The 14,433-nt window shown below is 39.9% G+C and overlaps 1 protein-coding gene across 1 annotated transcript in view; it reads left to right on the top strand.

Annotated features, from left to right (window-relative positions):
- Nucleotides 1-13,990, top strand: part of LOC121513497 (raftlin-like) — a 252,499-nt gene extending 238,509 nt beyond the window's left edge. The window contains exons 9-10 of the mRNA XM_041793287.1: nucleotides 4,173-4,248; nucleotides 5,007-13,990. Of these exons, the coding sequence (XP_041649221.1) occupies nucleotides 4,173-4,248; nucleotides 5,007-5,681 (751 nt within the window). The 3' untranslated portion in view covers nucleotides 5,682-13,990. The remainder of the gene's footprint in view (nucleotides 1-4,172; nucleotides 4,249-5,006) is intronic.
- Nucleotides 13,991-14,433: the final 443 nt, after the last annotated feature.

Raw genomic sequence — 14,433 nt, 5'->3', positions numbered from 1 at the left:
GTTCATTGGGAATCTCTCCGAGATCTTCCCAAGACGAGATTTTGATGGAGCGAACTGATGAGGTCATCGCAATAGGAGTAATAGGAGCAATAGGATTCCCTGACTGGTTCGTCCGTGCTGCCAGCAAAGCAGAACAGACCAATGAATAAATGCACCGCTAAATGTGGCGAGGGTTAAGTCCACCATTATCAAAGCCATTTAGTAAAACAGTAATTAAACACTTACCAAATAGATACGTCCTGCTCTAGCCGTCGCTGCAGCTGGTTTTCTTCCCCCTCTCTCTCCAAACTATCAGGATCAGACTCCGGGTCTAACACATATGGACGTATATCAAAATTCGCCATGTTTTGCTCAGTCGGACTGGTTTACAAGTTTACAAGTACGTAAACATAGCCACATTGGAGGGGGCAGGCACAAAACACTGAGTCCTGCTTGGAGGAAAGCAGGTCCGTTGGGGAGGGGAGGGCAGTTAAAGAGACAGCGTTGCAGGCGAAGGTCAAAATAAGGGTTTTTCAGGACGCCACTGTGAGAAACATGAGGAGTTTTTTGAGCTGTAAACCATGTGAAGCCACTATGTGGGTATCAGAGAGATGGTGTAAAGCCTTGAAAAAAAGTAGAAAAGTTGTTCATATTGACTATTCATTAAAAAAAAGGAACATATAAAGCAAAATACGGGGTTCCAGATAAAGACTGTTATACTAAAATGCAGAAAAATGTTAATATTTAATGCAAAGTTAAAGTATTTCTTAACTAGTGTTTGTATAAGCTTTTAGAAGTAGATGAGAAATGTCTGTGTTGTTATCAGCCGGGTCGATTTCTTCCATTTCTTGTTGCAGTTATCTATCCTAGCACTCAGCAGCAACATACTTCTAACCAACGTGAAAGATTCAGGACTTATGAGAAAACATTTTAGGATGAAGCCTGTGAGCCACCCCCTTGCTCCACCTGAGCACCTCTTTTCAGTTAACAAAGCAGCAGATATAGGGCCCAGATATGAATTATAGAAAGATACACAGATATAGCCAGCAGTACTTGCTCATCACCTCTTATATAAATCTATCTATCAATCTATCACCTCTGTATAAATCTATATACAGAGTCCTACAGTAAAGGCTTTGCATTCTTGGGTGCAGCCTTTTCAGCCCTTTTTTCATGCAGCAGACTGACAGCAGTGATGTGCAGTGGATTTTTTTTCCTTCAGATGAGGCCACCAACAGGTACATTCAGGCATAAATTGACACAGGCTTTTGCACTCCTGTATGGCTTCAACTTATAATAGCACAGCTGACACCGACAGCCAAGAGTAGGTTCGGTAAAGGCCTGTAATTTTCTAAACCATCCACTCCTTTCTAGCCTTAATGGGCTGGAGCTTTTGCTGGAAACTCAGCTTTGATTCGCCAGGAAGCCATTCAGCATCCTGGACAGCCTAGAAAATAGCTTATGGATAGATGGTGGAAGGAGGAAGGTAATGGAAAAAAAAGTAGCTGTGTTGGGCTTTTGGTGGTTTAGATAGTAAGCCTTCTGCTTGGAGGAGACTCGAGTCCATTTGATGTTGAGAAAGAGAAGATTTGTTGCAGGCTTTTAGGGTTCTACAGCGATCATAAACCTGCCATGTCTCCTCATGTGCAAGGTTGAGCTGGCAGCTTAAAGTTTAGACAGAATCTAAACCTCTGTGTATGTGTGATATTGAGCTTGTGTCAGACACCAGCAGGAGAGGCATATCTCCTTTTTAAGCCATTTCCAATAATAGAAAAAGATAGTCACAAACAATAAAAGTGTCACAAATACAGCCGTCACTGGAGATAAAAAGCAAAACATGAGCAAGTTGGTGATAAGTGAGAGCACACTGGACTAAAAAACAGGGCTGTGCATGACAAGATGAGCACACAGAGGAGCAAGAGAGGGAGAGCGTGAGAGACAGGAAGCACGCTCAGAAATGAATCTGCATTTCCTGCCTCGATTAATCTGTCAGCGCGAGTACTTGTGCAGATTATCCTTAGCAGAACACAAGAGTGTGGCATGTGTGTGGGAGGGAGGATTAATATTTGGGGAATTGAGGAATTGGAGAAGGAATACATGTTCTGCTTACAAGTTAAACACAGACATTCTGGCAAAGTCCAAATCTGCAGCTTAGCGTGTGAAAAGATGGTTCTTGGTGAGTCTAAAGGGAGGAAGAAGGGGGAAATGACACTGATAGATGACATCAGTAAAGAGGTTTGGCCTCAGATGTGAGCCTGTATCCTTTAATTGTCAGATAAGAAGGTGAAAAATGAGCAGGGGCCAGCCGTCAGTCCGCTATCTTGATCAAAGGGTAGAGTGAGAATACTCTTCCTGGTATCCCACGATTTGTCTCAAATTAATATACATCCTGCAAATTCAAATAATGAATGCCTGATTACCTGTGATAATCCATGCTTATTTTTAGCCATCAGTCGCAAGTCATTAGGAGGAGGGTAGTGGGCTGGAGACCAGATGAACCACTTACTGTACCACTTACTGGCTGAGTCATGGGACCCACCATCAACTCCTCAAGACTCACAACCCAAATTTTGGAGATTTTTTTTTTGGTCAGTCAGATGTATTTAATAAAAAACAGCAGAGCTTGGGCTCAAGACAGTACAAAAGGTGTAACAAAACAGTAAAACAGGAAAAAATATGCATGTTTCATAGACTCATAGACAATTTGGCACTATTTTTTTTACCGGACACATCCGTGACCCACTGAAAAGGGCTTCTTGATCCACTTTTGGGTATGGACCCACCAGTTGAGAACCACTGCTTTAAAGTGTGTTTTAAGTGCTAAAGTTTGTTTCTTTTTGTATCTTCACTTCTTAAATTGTGTTCAATGGAATTAAGTTTTAGGTCTGTAAAAAATATTTAAATATCAGCATCAATATCAGTATCATCTAAAATGGATCTGTAAATACCGGCATGCTGGATATCAGGAAAAATCCAATATTGTTCATCCCTAGTTCAAAGAGAGGTTCCAGTGTGGGGAGGGAGCCTTTATGGGTGAGAATGGGTGGAGCAGCAGCTATGGCTCTGAATAAACAATCACCTATTTAAGTTATTTGGACTGATGCAAAAAAAAAAAGAACCTGTTAAGAAAAAAAAATAACGGACGCCATGGCATCTGTGTGCAAACATAATTAATGCAACATGAGATGGTTTTTCTTTTTTTAATATGCAAAATATTGAGAAGAAAAAAAGGATTCAGATTGTAAAGCTCTATGTTGTGATGCAATGCTATTGGAATTGGTGTAGAATGCGGCTTTGCATTGTCTTGCAGTAATCAGCAGAGACATCCCAGAAATATGCCAATGCAAATGCTTCAAAACCTGCATGTTCCTCGCAGTATGAATTCTGTCTGCACAGATGTGCAAGTTACCCATGCCTTGGGTGCCCATAAACCCTTATGCCATTGCAAATGATGGCTTTTCAACTTTGTATTGATAACAATTTGGGTTGGTCTTTTCCCTTTTTACCCAGACAACTCAATGGCCATATCTCCTAAGCAATTTGAAATGTGGACTTCTCAGACCACAGCTCAAATTTTCACTTTAAGTCAGTCCAACTTAGATGAGCTTGAACCTAGAGAAATCAGCGGTGCTTCTGGACATTGTTGACATATAACTTTTACTTTGTATGACTGTCTTAAGTCACATTTGTAGTCAGTGACAAAATGTGGTCAATGCATTCTAAAGTTTTTTCGGGCCCATGTTGTACTATCCATCTCAGAATTATTATGGTTATTAATGCAGTGCGATCTGCCGGGTCAAAGGTCACAGGAGTTAAGTGTTGGTTTTTGGCCTTTCCCTTTACATGCAGAGATTCTCCAGATTCTCTGAGTGAATTCTCTGAATGTCCTTGGTGTTTTTTTAGCATTTCACTTTTCCAGCCTCTGTCCCAACTTTTTTGGAACATGCCGCTGGCATCAAATACAGAATTTGTGTGTATTTCTAAAACACAGTTTACAAATTTGAACATGGAATATATTTGTGCTGTATTCTATATATGATATAGGTTAGAAATGATTTTCCTATCACTCTCTTCTGTTTTATTCACATTTTACACAGTGTCCCAATTGTTTTGGCTTTGAGTACAGCATCTTTGAGCTCTGTTCAACAGTCTGCATATCAACAAGATCTTCTCTATCTGTGCTCATGTTTCAGTGATGGAAGCCTGTCCACCAAACAGATTGTTTTCCTGCAGAGACCCGTCTTGAACCGAAAGAGGAGAGAGTCCAAGGTACACAATCTCACATTCCTCTTTGTATTTTTTGGCTTAAATGTTGTCTCACCAAAAGTCATACGGTCACCTGCCCACCATATATCCAAAGCCAACATCACCTTTTGCCACCTCCAATTCCACAGCTGTTTTTGTTTCGAGTAGCCAAACACACAGAGCGCTGAACAAATGCGAACCCGCTCGTCTCTGTGTGAAATATCAGGAATTCTTCAGCCACAGACCAGTGTTTTGTTTGGGGAATCAGGGTTTGAAATGCTTTCTCTGCGACCCTGAGAAGTGGTGATAACCTCTAAAGCTAACCTTTGTCCGCAGTGGAATGAATCCATGCTGACGCTCTCTGTGACCCGAATTTAAACTGCCATCACAACAACAAATTTAATAGGCCCTAAGACTCAGGGAATTGCTAGCGTTAACAAGATTTTCTTTGCAGTTTTTCAGCTCTCTCTGTATCCCTGCAGTGCATTGAGCCCTGCAAAACTTGTCCAAGTAATTGAGGACATTTTGTATTAAATTTTTTGCCTGTTTGTTTGGTCCGACTGCAGACCTTGAGGCACCAATAACTCCCCTCAAAATGGCCTCAATTTCCTTCCCTCCATCAATGAGACTCATTTGAATTACCTCGTTATCCCAGTGCAATATTAGATCCACTGTGATCCGTTCTTAATTAAGTCTCTGTGTCCTACTTTGTGCCCAAAAGCGTATTTAAAGGAGTACAATGCATTCCACTAACACGCTAATGTAAACTTTGAATGTTTCAGAAATTGATCTTCAAACCCCGAGGCAAGTCCAACAAGAACTGCATCAAAGAGAGCGCCAAGAACAAGAAGAAGAAGAAATCCAAATCTGAGAAGGAAGCAGAGGATCCCAAGATTCAAGATGACAGAGAAAAGGTTGAAAAAGAGGAAGAGAAGAGCCGGGATGAAAGGGCGAATGCAACAGATGAAGAGCCAGCAAGAGAAAGTGAGACATCAAAAGAAAGAGAAGTGAGGTGTGAGGAAGAAAGGAAGACTGAAGATGGGATTGAAATCAGCATAGAGACTGTTGAAAAGAGAGATGGAGGAGCAGACACAAAGGACCAAGGAGCAGAGAACAGCAAAGAAGACAACGGGGAAGAAAAGATAGCGCTGGATGGAGAGGGATCAATAGAGAACGGAGAGCTCGTAGAAAACGGCGAGGGCCTAGAAGTGTCTGACATCGCCGCGACTGCCGAAACGAAGAACGACACCAAAGAAAAGGAGGAAGAGGGCGTAGCAGAAGTCGAAGCTGTTATCGAAAACGGGGTTGAGACCGATGAGGAGAAAGACAAGGACGAAGAGGACGCCATCAAACACAAAACAGAAGAGCAAGCAGGTGGGGAAGTCATCACCAAGGAGATCGTGGCAGATTCAAACGCCACATCGACCAATCAAAGCCCAGACGAGACGCAAGAGTAGCCCAGTCCAAGTCGAGGTTTTCCCCACCCTACCTCTCAAAAATCTACATCCCAAGAACTGGTTCCCGCTGGTGTCCCTGATCCAAATTAAAGGGGTCTGAACCCCATCGCTGCAGCATTTTCCAAATCCTTCATGGACAATTCCCAAGAAACCTGTCAGAGTATATCTACAGAACAACTTCATGTAACCCAAGACAACAGCCCTATTGTATAACCACACATACTGAATGTATATATACAAAACAGGAGATAGTGGTGCAGGATAGTCAATGTGGAGACACTGGAATAACTTGATGAAAAACATATGGCATTGAACATGTAGAAAGATGAGATGATTAAAATGGATCAGTTTTCTTTTGCTTAAAAAACGAAAATGTTAAAAAGCCTGGTCACACCTCAATTATATATGGTATATTTTAAAGAAATCTTTTTTCCAGTATCATAATGGAGTTGCTTTTTTCATCTGAAGTAGATTTATCTGAATTATTGCAAGCTTGATGGAATGTGATTTGATAGGATACATTATCTTTCACTTTGAAAAGTATGACGGTATGGTCACACCAGAATAAAAAGAATAAAAACAGCCAGAGTTTAGAAATTCTAAACAGGCTAAAATTAAAAAGTGGATCTGTTTATCAGCTAAAATAGATTTACACAAATTCCTTGAAAGTTATGACACCCAAATATGAAAAATTGACAACTAGTAGCTATTCCTGGCACTGCTACACTTTGAAACACTGGGAAGTTGTTTAGTGTCACGCCATCGAGCTCTATCAGAGGATAACCTCCTCCCTAAGAAAGGCCTTGTGTTTACAAGTTTGACACACATCTCCTAAACAAACTTTGCAAACTTACTTTTACTTTAGCAACTGGAAGAGCAAGCTGACATTGAATAAGCAATATTTCAAATTCTTTTTCAATACTATGTTGTTCAAACTTGGTGATAAAATAATTCAGAGGTTACTTAATGGCAAGACTTAAACAGAAATCTAAGCTATCCAGTTGAGCAATTGTGCCAGGCTAATACAAACCTGTTAGCCAGTTAGTTGGTGTACTTATTAGCTTCACAAAGCCCTGATTAGTCAGTTGGAACATGCATAAACTCGTTGCTAGTTTTGACATCCAAATCTTCTCAACTGACAAACAACTAGAGAGTTATGGCCCTGTCAAACTTTGACACCCAAGGAGTTCAGATGGGTTTAAACTAGCAGAAGTAATTACCAGCGTGCTATCAGCACTCCTCTCCATGAGAACCAATGCAGTACAGTGGTGTTGGCGCTCTGCATCATAAGCACAAAAACGCCTCATAATGCTCTCTTTTGCAACATCGCCATGCTTGTCAGTTTCACTTCTCCCTCAATGATCAGTCATAATCCAGAATTGGTGGAAATGCTGATGTCAGTTTTATCAACAACAATGGCAGCTAAAAATCTGACTTGACATTTAGAGGTGCAATGTCCAGGTCTAATGGCTGATGAAAACTTAAGTTCTGATGTCTGTATACCTGCAGTTACACAGATGATGCCCCCTAGTGTCCAACACAAGAAAGTTAACTTCTTTACACATGGATGGACATCTGATAGAAACTACCTGATCAAACATATTCATCTGACTGTATTTCCCATTAAGCTTATAAATATACAACTCAGTGTAGCCTGTTAGCTAAGACAGCTTGCTCGCTTAGCTAGCTGTCTCTCAGAAATCAATTAAAAAAATGTTAACTAGCATAGTCCATACAAAAATAATACAAAGGAGAGGAGTTTTGTCAGCAGGATTTACGCTTTCTTAGTAATTGTCAATACCTACATAAAGCTAATATTTAGCAGATACTAGCACCACTCCAAGGCTAGCAAAGGCTTTAAGAAGTTTTCATAACCTATTAACGATAAGAACTGGTATAAAGCCCTTTGAGAACAAGGTTGATGGCCTGTTTTCCATTTGCAACTGAGAGAGCTAGCTTACGTCATGAAAACATTTTTGCAAACTCCTTATTGAATTATGTAGTTTTTGAACAAAATATTAAAATTCAGAAGTCACTAATAGGTGAAAATGAAAAATAAATCCTTGCACACCAAGTCACTGACAGGCTAATGCTAGCTTTTTAGCAGATAGCTTACCAGAAAGTTGGTGTAGCATTTACTGCGTCAAATTAGCATGCCATAAAGCCTCCTGAACCACAAATACCCCAAAGCTACGGGGTCAATTATGTTTCTCATTGTTTGTTTTTGGTGTGACTGGGCATTTTATCAGAAGAAGTGTTACATTAATGTTGTTTTGATGCAACATATCTGGTCTAAGCTTTCAAACTGTTGGATTAGCATTAGCTAGAAGACTAAAAGAACAGTAGTTATGTTTTTAGAAAGTGATAGATCCAGAGTTCTTTACTGACATTTGAAGGAAAGTTTGAGAAACTAAACAAAGCCTAAATCTAAAGGTTTTAATCTTGTAGTTGCAGTTTGATCGGCTGTTTTCAGACCAAGAAAGCAGAGAAAAGACAAGTTTAGTTCAAAGTCTAAGAGGTAGAGTCTTGACAGGACACAGGCCTTCATCGTGCACAAAACTGACATTACAAAGACTGTTTTACCATTTCCCCGTTCCTTCGTTCTCAACGTTAAAAAAGTGAGTTGTGATGTGAAGGGAACTTGAAGGAGAACGCCGGTAGAGGTGATGGGAAAGGCGTTTGTTGCGACAGGCAATCCAAAGTAGGGTGAAGAGATAATTGTTTACGCCGAGCTCTAAGCCTTCAAGTGCTTCAAAGAGAGCCGATAATCACTCTTTGGTGTGGTGTGCTAAGCTCACCTTGCATACAGAATGTTCCATAATCAAAGCCAAGTTAGATAAGGATGTGAAATTCAGCTGAATGTTTGCAGCTCAAGGGCAGAACTCATATTTAGACGCACCTAGTTAGCGTTTACATACGGGGGGAGGATTTATTTCAGAGCAAAGTTGCAGTTTTTTAATTACATTTCCAGTTGGTGGCCACAAACAAAGCACTTGTCAGGTTAAGCTGCGCGGTCAGGACCGGGCCTTGTTTACTGAGACCAAAAGTGGAGATTGAGAGACAAAAACAAAGGAAGAGTTTGAGCACTAGAAAGAGAGTATAACCGTGTGAAATAAAAGAAATGAATAGGCTCATTTAAAGTAACGGCCGTTTGCGTTCCACATTCCCTGCCGAGATTTCCTTCATTACTTTACCTCCAGCTCTTTAAGCACCCCTTACCAGACATCATTTCTGACAATAACCAAGCCGTAATGTGCTGTTTCATGGCATCGTGTAGCTTTCCATTTGGAAAAAAAGAGGGCGAGTAGAGAGGAGGGGAGGGAGGTGGCGTCGTTCACGGTGTGGAGCGCTCATTAGCTCACTAATGGATTTTGTCAGTAGGGTGTCTGTCAGGAATCATGCATTTATAATGGGGGTCACTTATTGACAGCAAAACACCTCAACATGTCAAGGAAATAGCCTTCAGATTTTACGCTGATGTCATAGGGAAGCATTTGCACTGAGGAGGGAGAGATTGTGTTAGAAATGATGATCAATTTTGTAAAGAAATCACACTTCATTGGAAAATGTATTTATTAGAACATCAAGAACTTAGACTACCTTCTGTCCCGCTTTGTGCCGGCTATAATTTGTCATAATTTGGCTCTCTTGTTTTATGAGAATAGATGATAACTCGGTGGAGAAAAATGTCTCCATTTTTTAGATGGAGCTCTTCAATTACACACAAGTAAGATCGATTATGCTGAACAAGTGCTCTCCTCAATTAATTTGCCCGCCGCTGAGATTTTTTTCGATGTAAAATGGCAAATGTGTTTGTGTAGAGTAGAATATAAAAACTGTGACCAGCTTAGCCTTATGACTATACTGTAAATGGCCCACAATCTGCTTTTAGAACATGTCCCATAGAGGCACAATGTGATTTAAGTGTTATATGTTTGTTATAGTCCAACAGGAGAGTTTTGCTACAGTCAGTGTTGGTATTTTTGAAGCTGTTGTTCCCTGTTTTCTAACTGGGGAGTGAAATATTTGAAGTCCGTCTACATGAAGGTGTTTTATTTTTGAAGATGTTACAAGCATTTTATTTTATTAATATTGTGAATGTTCTGTTTTGGAGTCGAGAGATTTTACGGTGACTTGTGTTGCCTCTGCTGTTCTGCTTACGCTTGCTGAAATGTATTTCTGACTGACGCTTCGAGCTACCTCCCGAGGGCTGCTGTTTTCTGTTTTTTTTTTAAAACCCGAGCAAGGGGATCACGGTGTATTTGACCCCCTGAAACATATGCTCCTTGTCCTCTCGCCCTCCACAATGACGGAGCCCAGACCTGTGAGCGTGAGGTCATCGCTAATGGCAGACAAAGTCAGGGGTGTGAATGAGCCAGGATGGTTTTTTCCACAGCTGTACACAGGAGTTTGCACGAGCACATGACAGTATAACCACTCTGATATTGACTTTAGAAGAGATGAAGTCATATCCTAATATTCTCTGTGGTATATTCTTTATTTTTTCATTCCTTTCCTTTTAGCTTTGGGCTGTTTGAGCTTTAATAAGCACTTATTGTATCCGAGAAATATTCGATGCTGCCTCTTGTACCAGAGCTGCTGGGGAGCAAATAAGACTCAGCTGTTGTTTCCACATATTTGTCAGAAAGTGACAAATATATCTTATGAAAGGCAATGACAAAAGATGCCTTTTGATGGCTGACATAATCAATCTGAATTTTTAAGACATTCTTTCATGAATCCTGGCCAATTTATATTGTCAGATATATTCTGTTTTTTTATTTCTCCTGTGTCAAAATACACATTTTATCAGGCTTCTGTCTATTTTATAAAAACACACATTTATGTCACTCTTCCTGCCTTGGTTCTTTCTGGATTTAATCCAAAACTATGACAGTTATTCCCCATTGGCATCCTGCAAAAACAGCAGGATCATATCCCCCTCTTTTTAAAAGAGATGAACATTTGTCACAATTGAATGTTTCAGATCATCAAATAAATTTTGGTATTAGACAAAGATAACCTGAGTAAATACAAAATGCAGATTTTTAATGATGATTTTATTTATCAAGGGAAAAGACCATCTAAACCTACCTGGCCCTATGTGAAAAATGAAATCTAACAACTGGTTTAACCACCCAACAGCTGCAAGCAAGCATCTGCAATAACTGGCATTGAGCCTTTTACATCACTGTGGAGGAATTTGGGCCCATTCTTCTTTGCAGAGTTGTTTTAATTCAGCCACACTGGAGGGTATTCCCAGCATGAACAGTCTGTTTAAGGTCATACCATGGCATCTCAGTCAGATTTAAGTCCTGACTTTGACTAAGCCACTTCAAAACCGTCATTCTGTTTTTAATCCAATCAAGGGTGGACTGGTGGGTTTCGAATCATTATCCTGCTGCATAACCCAAGTGCGCTTGAGCTTGAGGGCATGAACTGATGGCCGGACCTTCTGCCTAAGGATTTCCTGGTAGAGAGCGGAATTCATGGTTCCATCAGTTAGAAAGTCATCCAGGTCCTAAAGCAGCAAAGCAGCCCCAGACTGGACAGGTCAGGAAGCTCATGGTCCATTTTAAAGTTAAGCTGTTAAAATTTAATATGAATAATCACCACTCCTGTCAAAGCAGGAAAAAATGACTTTTTATTTGTTTTTGCTAAAGTACAATATGGTATTTTCCTAATGTGAACATATTTTCTTGAAACAGAATTACCTTTTTATTTGTAATGTTGACATGGAAAGTAATTTTAGACTTCATAGCTAAACCATGATGCACAAACATCAGGATACCAGAGAATAAAAGTGGAGGGAACTGAAATAACTTTACTTTTAGAAAATAAATTATTTCAGAATAAAAGTGAAAATGGGCAAATTTGGGTTTAAAGTGGCAAAAATGGGTGGTGGCAAATTTGGGCAACAAAGGGATAAAGTGGAAAATATGGGTTGAGAAAGGAAAAAGTGACAACATTTGGTGGTTAAAATGGTAAAAAAAAAAAAAAAAAAAATTGAAAAAAGGGGGAAAGGAGGCAAAAAAACTGGTTAAAATGGGCCAAAAGTGGGTGGTAAAGTGTTGAACAGTGGTTAAAAAACAGTGAAAAGGCTTAAAAATAAATAAGAATGACTATAAGTGGCAAAAACATGGTTTAAATGTGAAAACAAATGTGGCAAAATATGCAGAAACCCTGACAAAAAAGGGGTTAAAAAGTGGTGCGCGTAAATTATTTCAACATCAAAACCCAATAATAGCCTGACACAGCTCCAAAACAAAGTAACTGTAAGCCAGGGCGAATGCTAGCACAAATGCTATTGATCCAACACTCATGCATTCATATCATCAATCACATGTGGGCAGAGCCCATTTACAGGGTTTTCCAGGAGCCTGCCGCTATGTTTGACTGCTGATAGGATGTCCTTTTTATGAAATGCTGTGATGGTTTTACTCTACCGTCCAAGAAGTTTAACTTTTGTCTCGCCAGTCCACAGAATATTTTTCTAAAAGTTTTAGGGATCATCGAGATGTTTTTGGTAAATGTGAGATGAGCCTCTGTGTTCTTCTTTGTCAGCAGTGGTTTTGGCCTTGGAACTCTCCCATGGATGCCAGTCTCTTTCTTATTGTTAAATCATGAACTCTGACCTTAACTGAGTCAAGTGAGGCCTGTAGGTCTTTAGATGTTGTTCTGGGTTCTTTTGGGACCTCCTGGATAAGTCGTTGATGCTCTCTTAGAGTCTTTTTAGTAGGCCGGCCACTCCTGGGAAGGTTCAACACTGTTCCAAGTTTTCAGCATTTGTGGAGAATGGCTCTTACCATGGGTTAGTTGGAGTCTCAAAGCCTTAGAAATGGCTTTGTAGATCTGTTCTTGGTTTCTTTAGATCGAGCCATGATGTGCTGCTTTTTCAGATCTTTTTAGCCTACTTCACTTTGTCAGACAGGTTCTATTAAAGGAATTTCTTGATTAAACTGGTCTGGCAGTAATCAGGCCTGGGTGTGGCTAGTGAAAATGAAATCCGCTTTACGAAAAATGTGGTTAAGCCCAGTTAATTCATAATTTAAAAAAGAGGGGTCATTACTTTATCACAGAGACAGGTAGGTTTGGATGGGTTTTTTTCCCTTGATTGATTAAATCATCCTTTAACTGCATTATATATTAACTTGGATTATCTTTGTCTTATATCAACATGTGTGTGATGATCTGAAATATTTAAGTATGACAAATACAAAAATAAGATTTCGGGGGGGGGGGGATGAATACTTTTACACAGCACTGTATGTCTGTCAATTTTACCTACCTTTTTTTATTTCACAAACACAAATTCATGTCACTCTTCCTGCTTTGGTCCTGTTTTTAATCCAGAACTGTGACAGTTATTCCCCTTTGGCATACTGCAAAAACAGCAGGATCATATTCCACTTTATCTAAAAGAGCTGAGTTTGGAAAAGTCACTTAAGCCGCGAGGTGATCCTGTGTGACAAGACAGCGTTTTTCCAACTCCCACTACATTCCTGTTGGACATCCACAAACACGGATGATCGTAACCTTGACTAAAGTTACAACCAACCCCTTATCCGCCTGTCCTTACCTGAGGCCGTGTCCTTCGGGGCCCCGTCTCTCCCTGATAAGGGCTGATTGGTTGCTGTGCAGTCTAACCTTTGACATGAGTACACTCCAGGGACTGTGGGTAATTGTGATTTTTTTTCGTGCGGTGATACAAAAAAAAAAAAAAAAAAAACAGGCAGAGAGAGGGGAAAGCGAGGCAGGATCTGACACTTCATCAGTTAAATGATGCTGAACCATGTTAACTTATCCGTCCGTGAAAAGAAGGAGACCTTTGACTAATGTTAGACTCAAACATACATTCACAGCCGTCTACCCATCCGTGTAAAAAAAAAAAGGGGGTAATTTACAGTTTCCTGTCTTTTATCAGCATAATTGTCTGAGCCTCAGTAGTGGCGCTGGTGCAATCGTTCTTGGTAACGCTGTAAAAAAATAAAACGTAATGGTTCATATCCTGTGTGCTACTATGATGTGAAATGAGCAGAATAGAAAAGACAGAACATGAAACAATAGGATGCCGTCATTATTTTCTCTGTGTTGTCACTTAAGCTTGCTCACAGCCTCTGGAAATCTTTTTTTTTTTTTTTTTTTTTTTTTTTTTTTGTCTGATGTTTTCTGTCACCTCGGCTGCCATCTTGAATGTTCAGTATCTTTGATCATGTGCCGATGTCACTTGCATAGCAGTGTTTGCTATCGAGGAAGAAAAAGTATTCTTTATCTTTGCTATCCTGAGTATGTCCACATTCCTATTGTTCATGACATCTGTACAATTTGTATATTATAAAATGATTTATATTTAATGTCGACACGTGTCCTCGCTTCTTTTGTGTCAGAGGAAATGCAGTCTCTTTGTCGAGGCAGCTGCACTAAAAATGGTTAAATCACAAAGCTTTTTCAGGAGTTATCATTCAGCTCTGCACACAAAATCACAAGCAATTGTTAAATTTTCCAGCTGCTAGGGAAAAACACAGATGCATACCTCCTGCAGTCACAGTGTAGTCAGGATGAAGTGAAGACTGGATCCACCAGCTGTGCGTCTATTTAAAAATGTCATGCACTTTTCTAACTTGATAACAACAAATGTGATATAACTTATTTTCAACAGAGTATGCTGTGAATTGTGTGATAAGAAAAGAAAACAAAATTGGTGGGCGTAATCTTTAATTTTTTTATATTAAGATCAAGTACCGTCAAGGGG

This window comes from Cheilinus undulatus, linkage group 8, assembly GCF_018320785.1.
Source record: "Cheilinus undulatus linkage group 8, ASM1832078v1, whole genome shotgun sequence".
In the NCBI taxonomy this organism is placed as follows: Eukaryota; Metazoa; Chordata; class Actinopteri; order Labriformes; family Labridae; genus Cheilinus; species Cheilinus undulatus.
The sequence above is the reverse complement of the archived record's forward strand: the minus strand, read 5'-3'. Positions and strand labels throughout refer to the sequence as shown.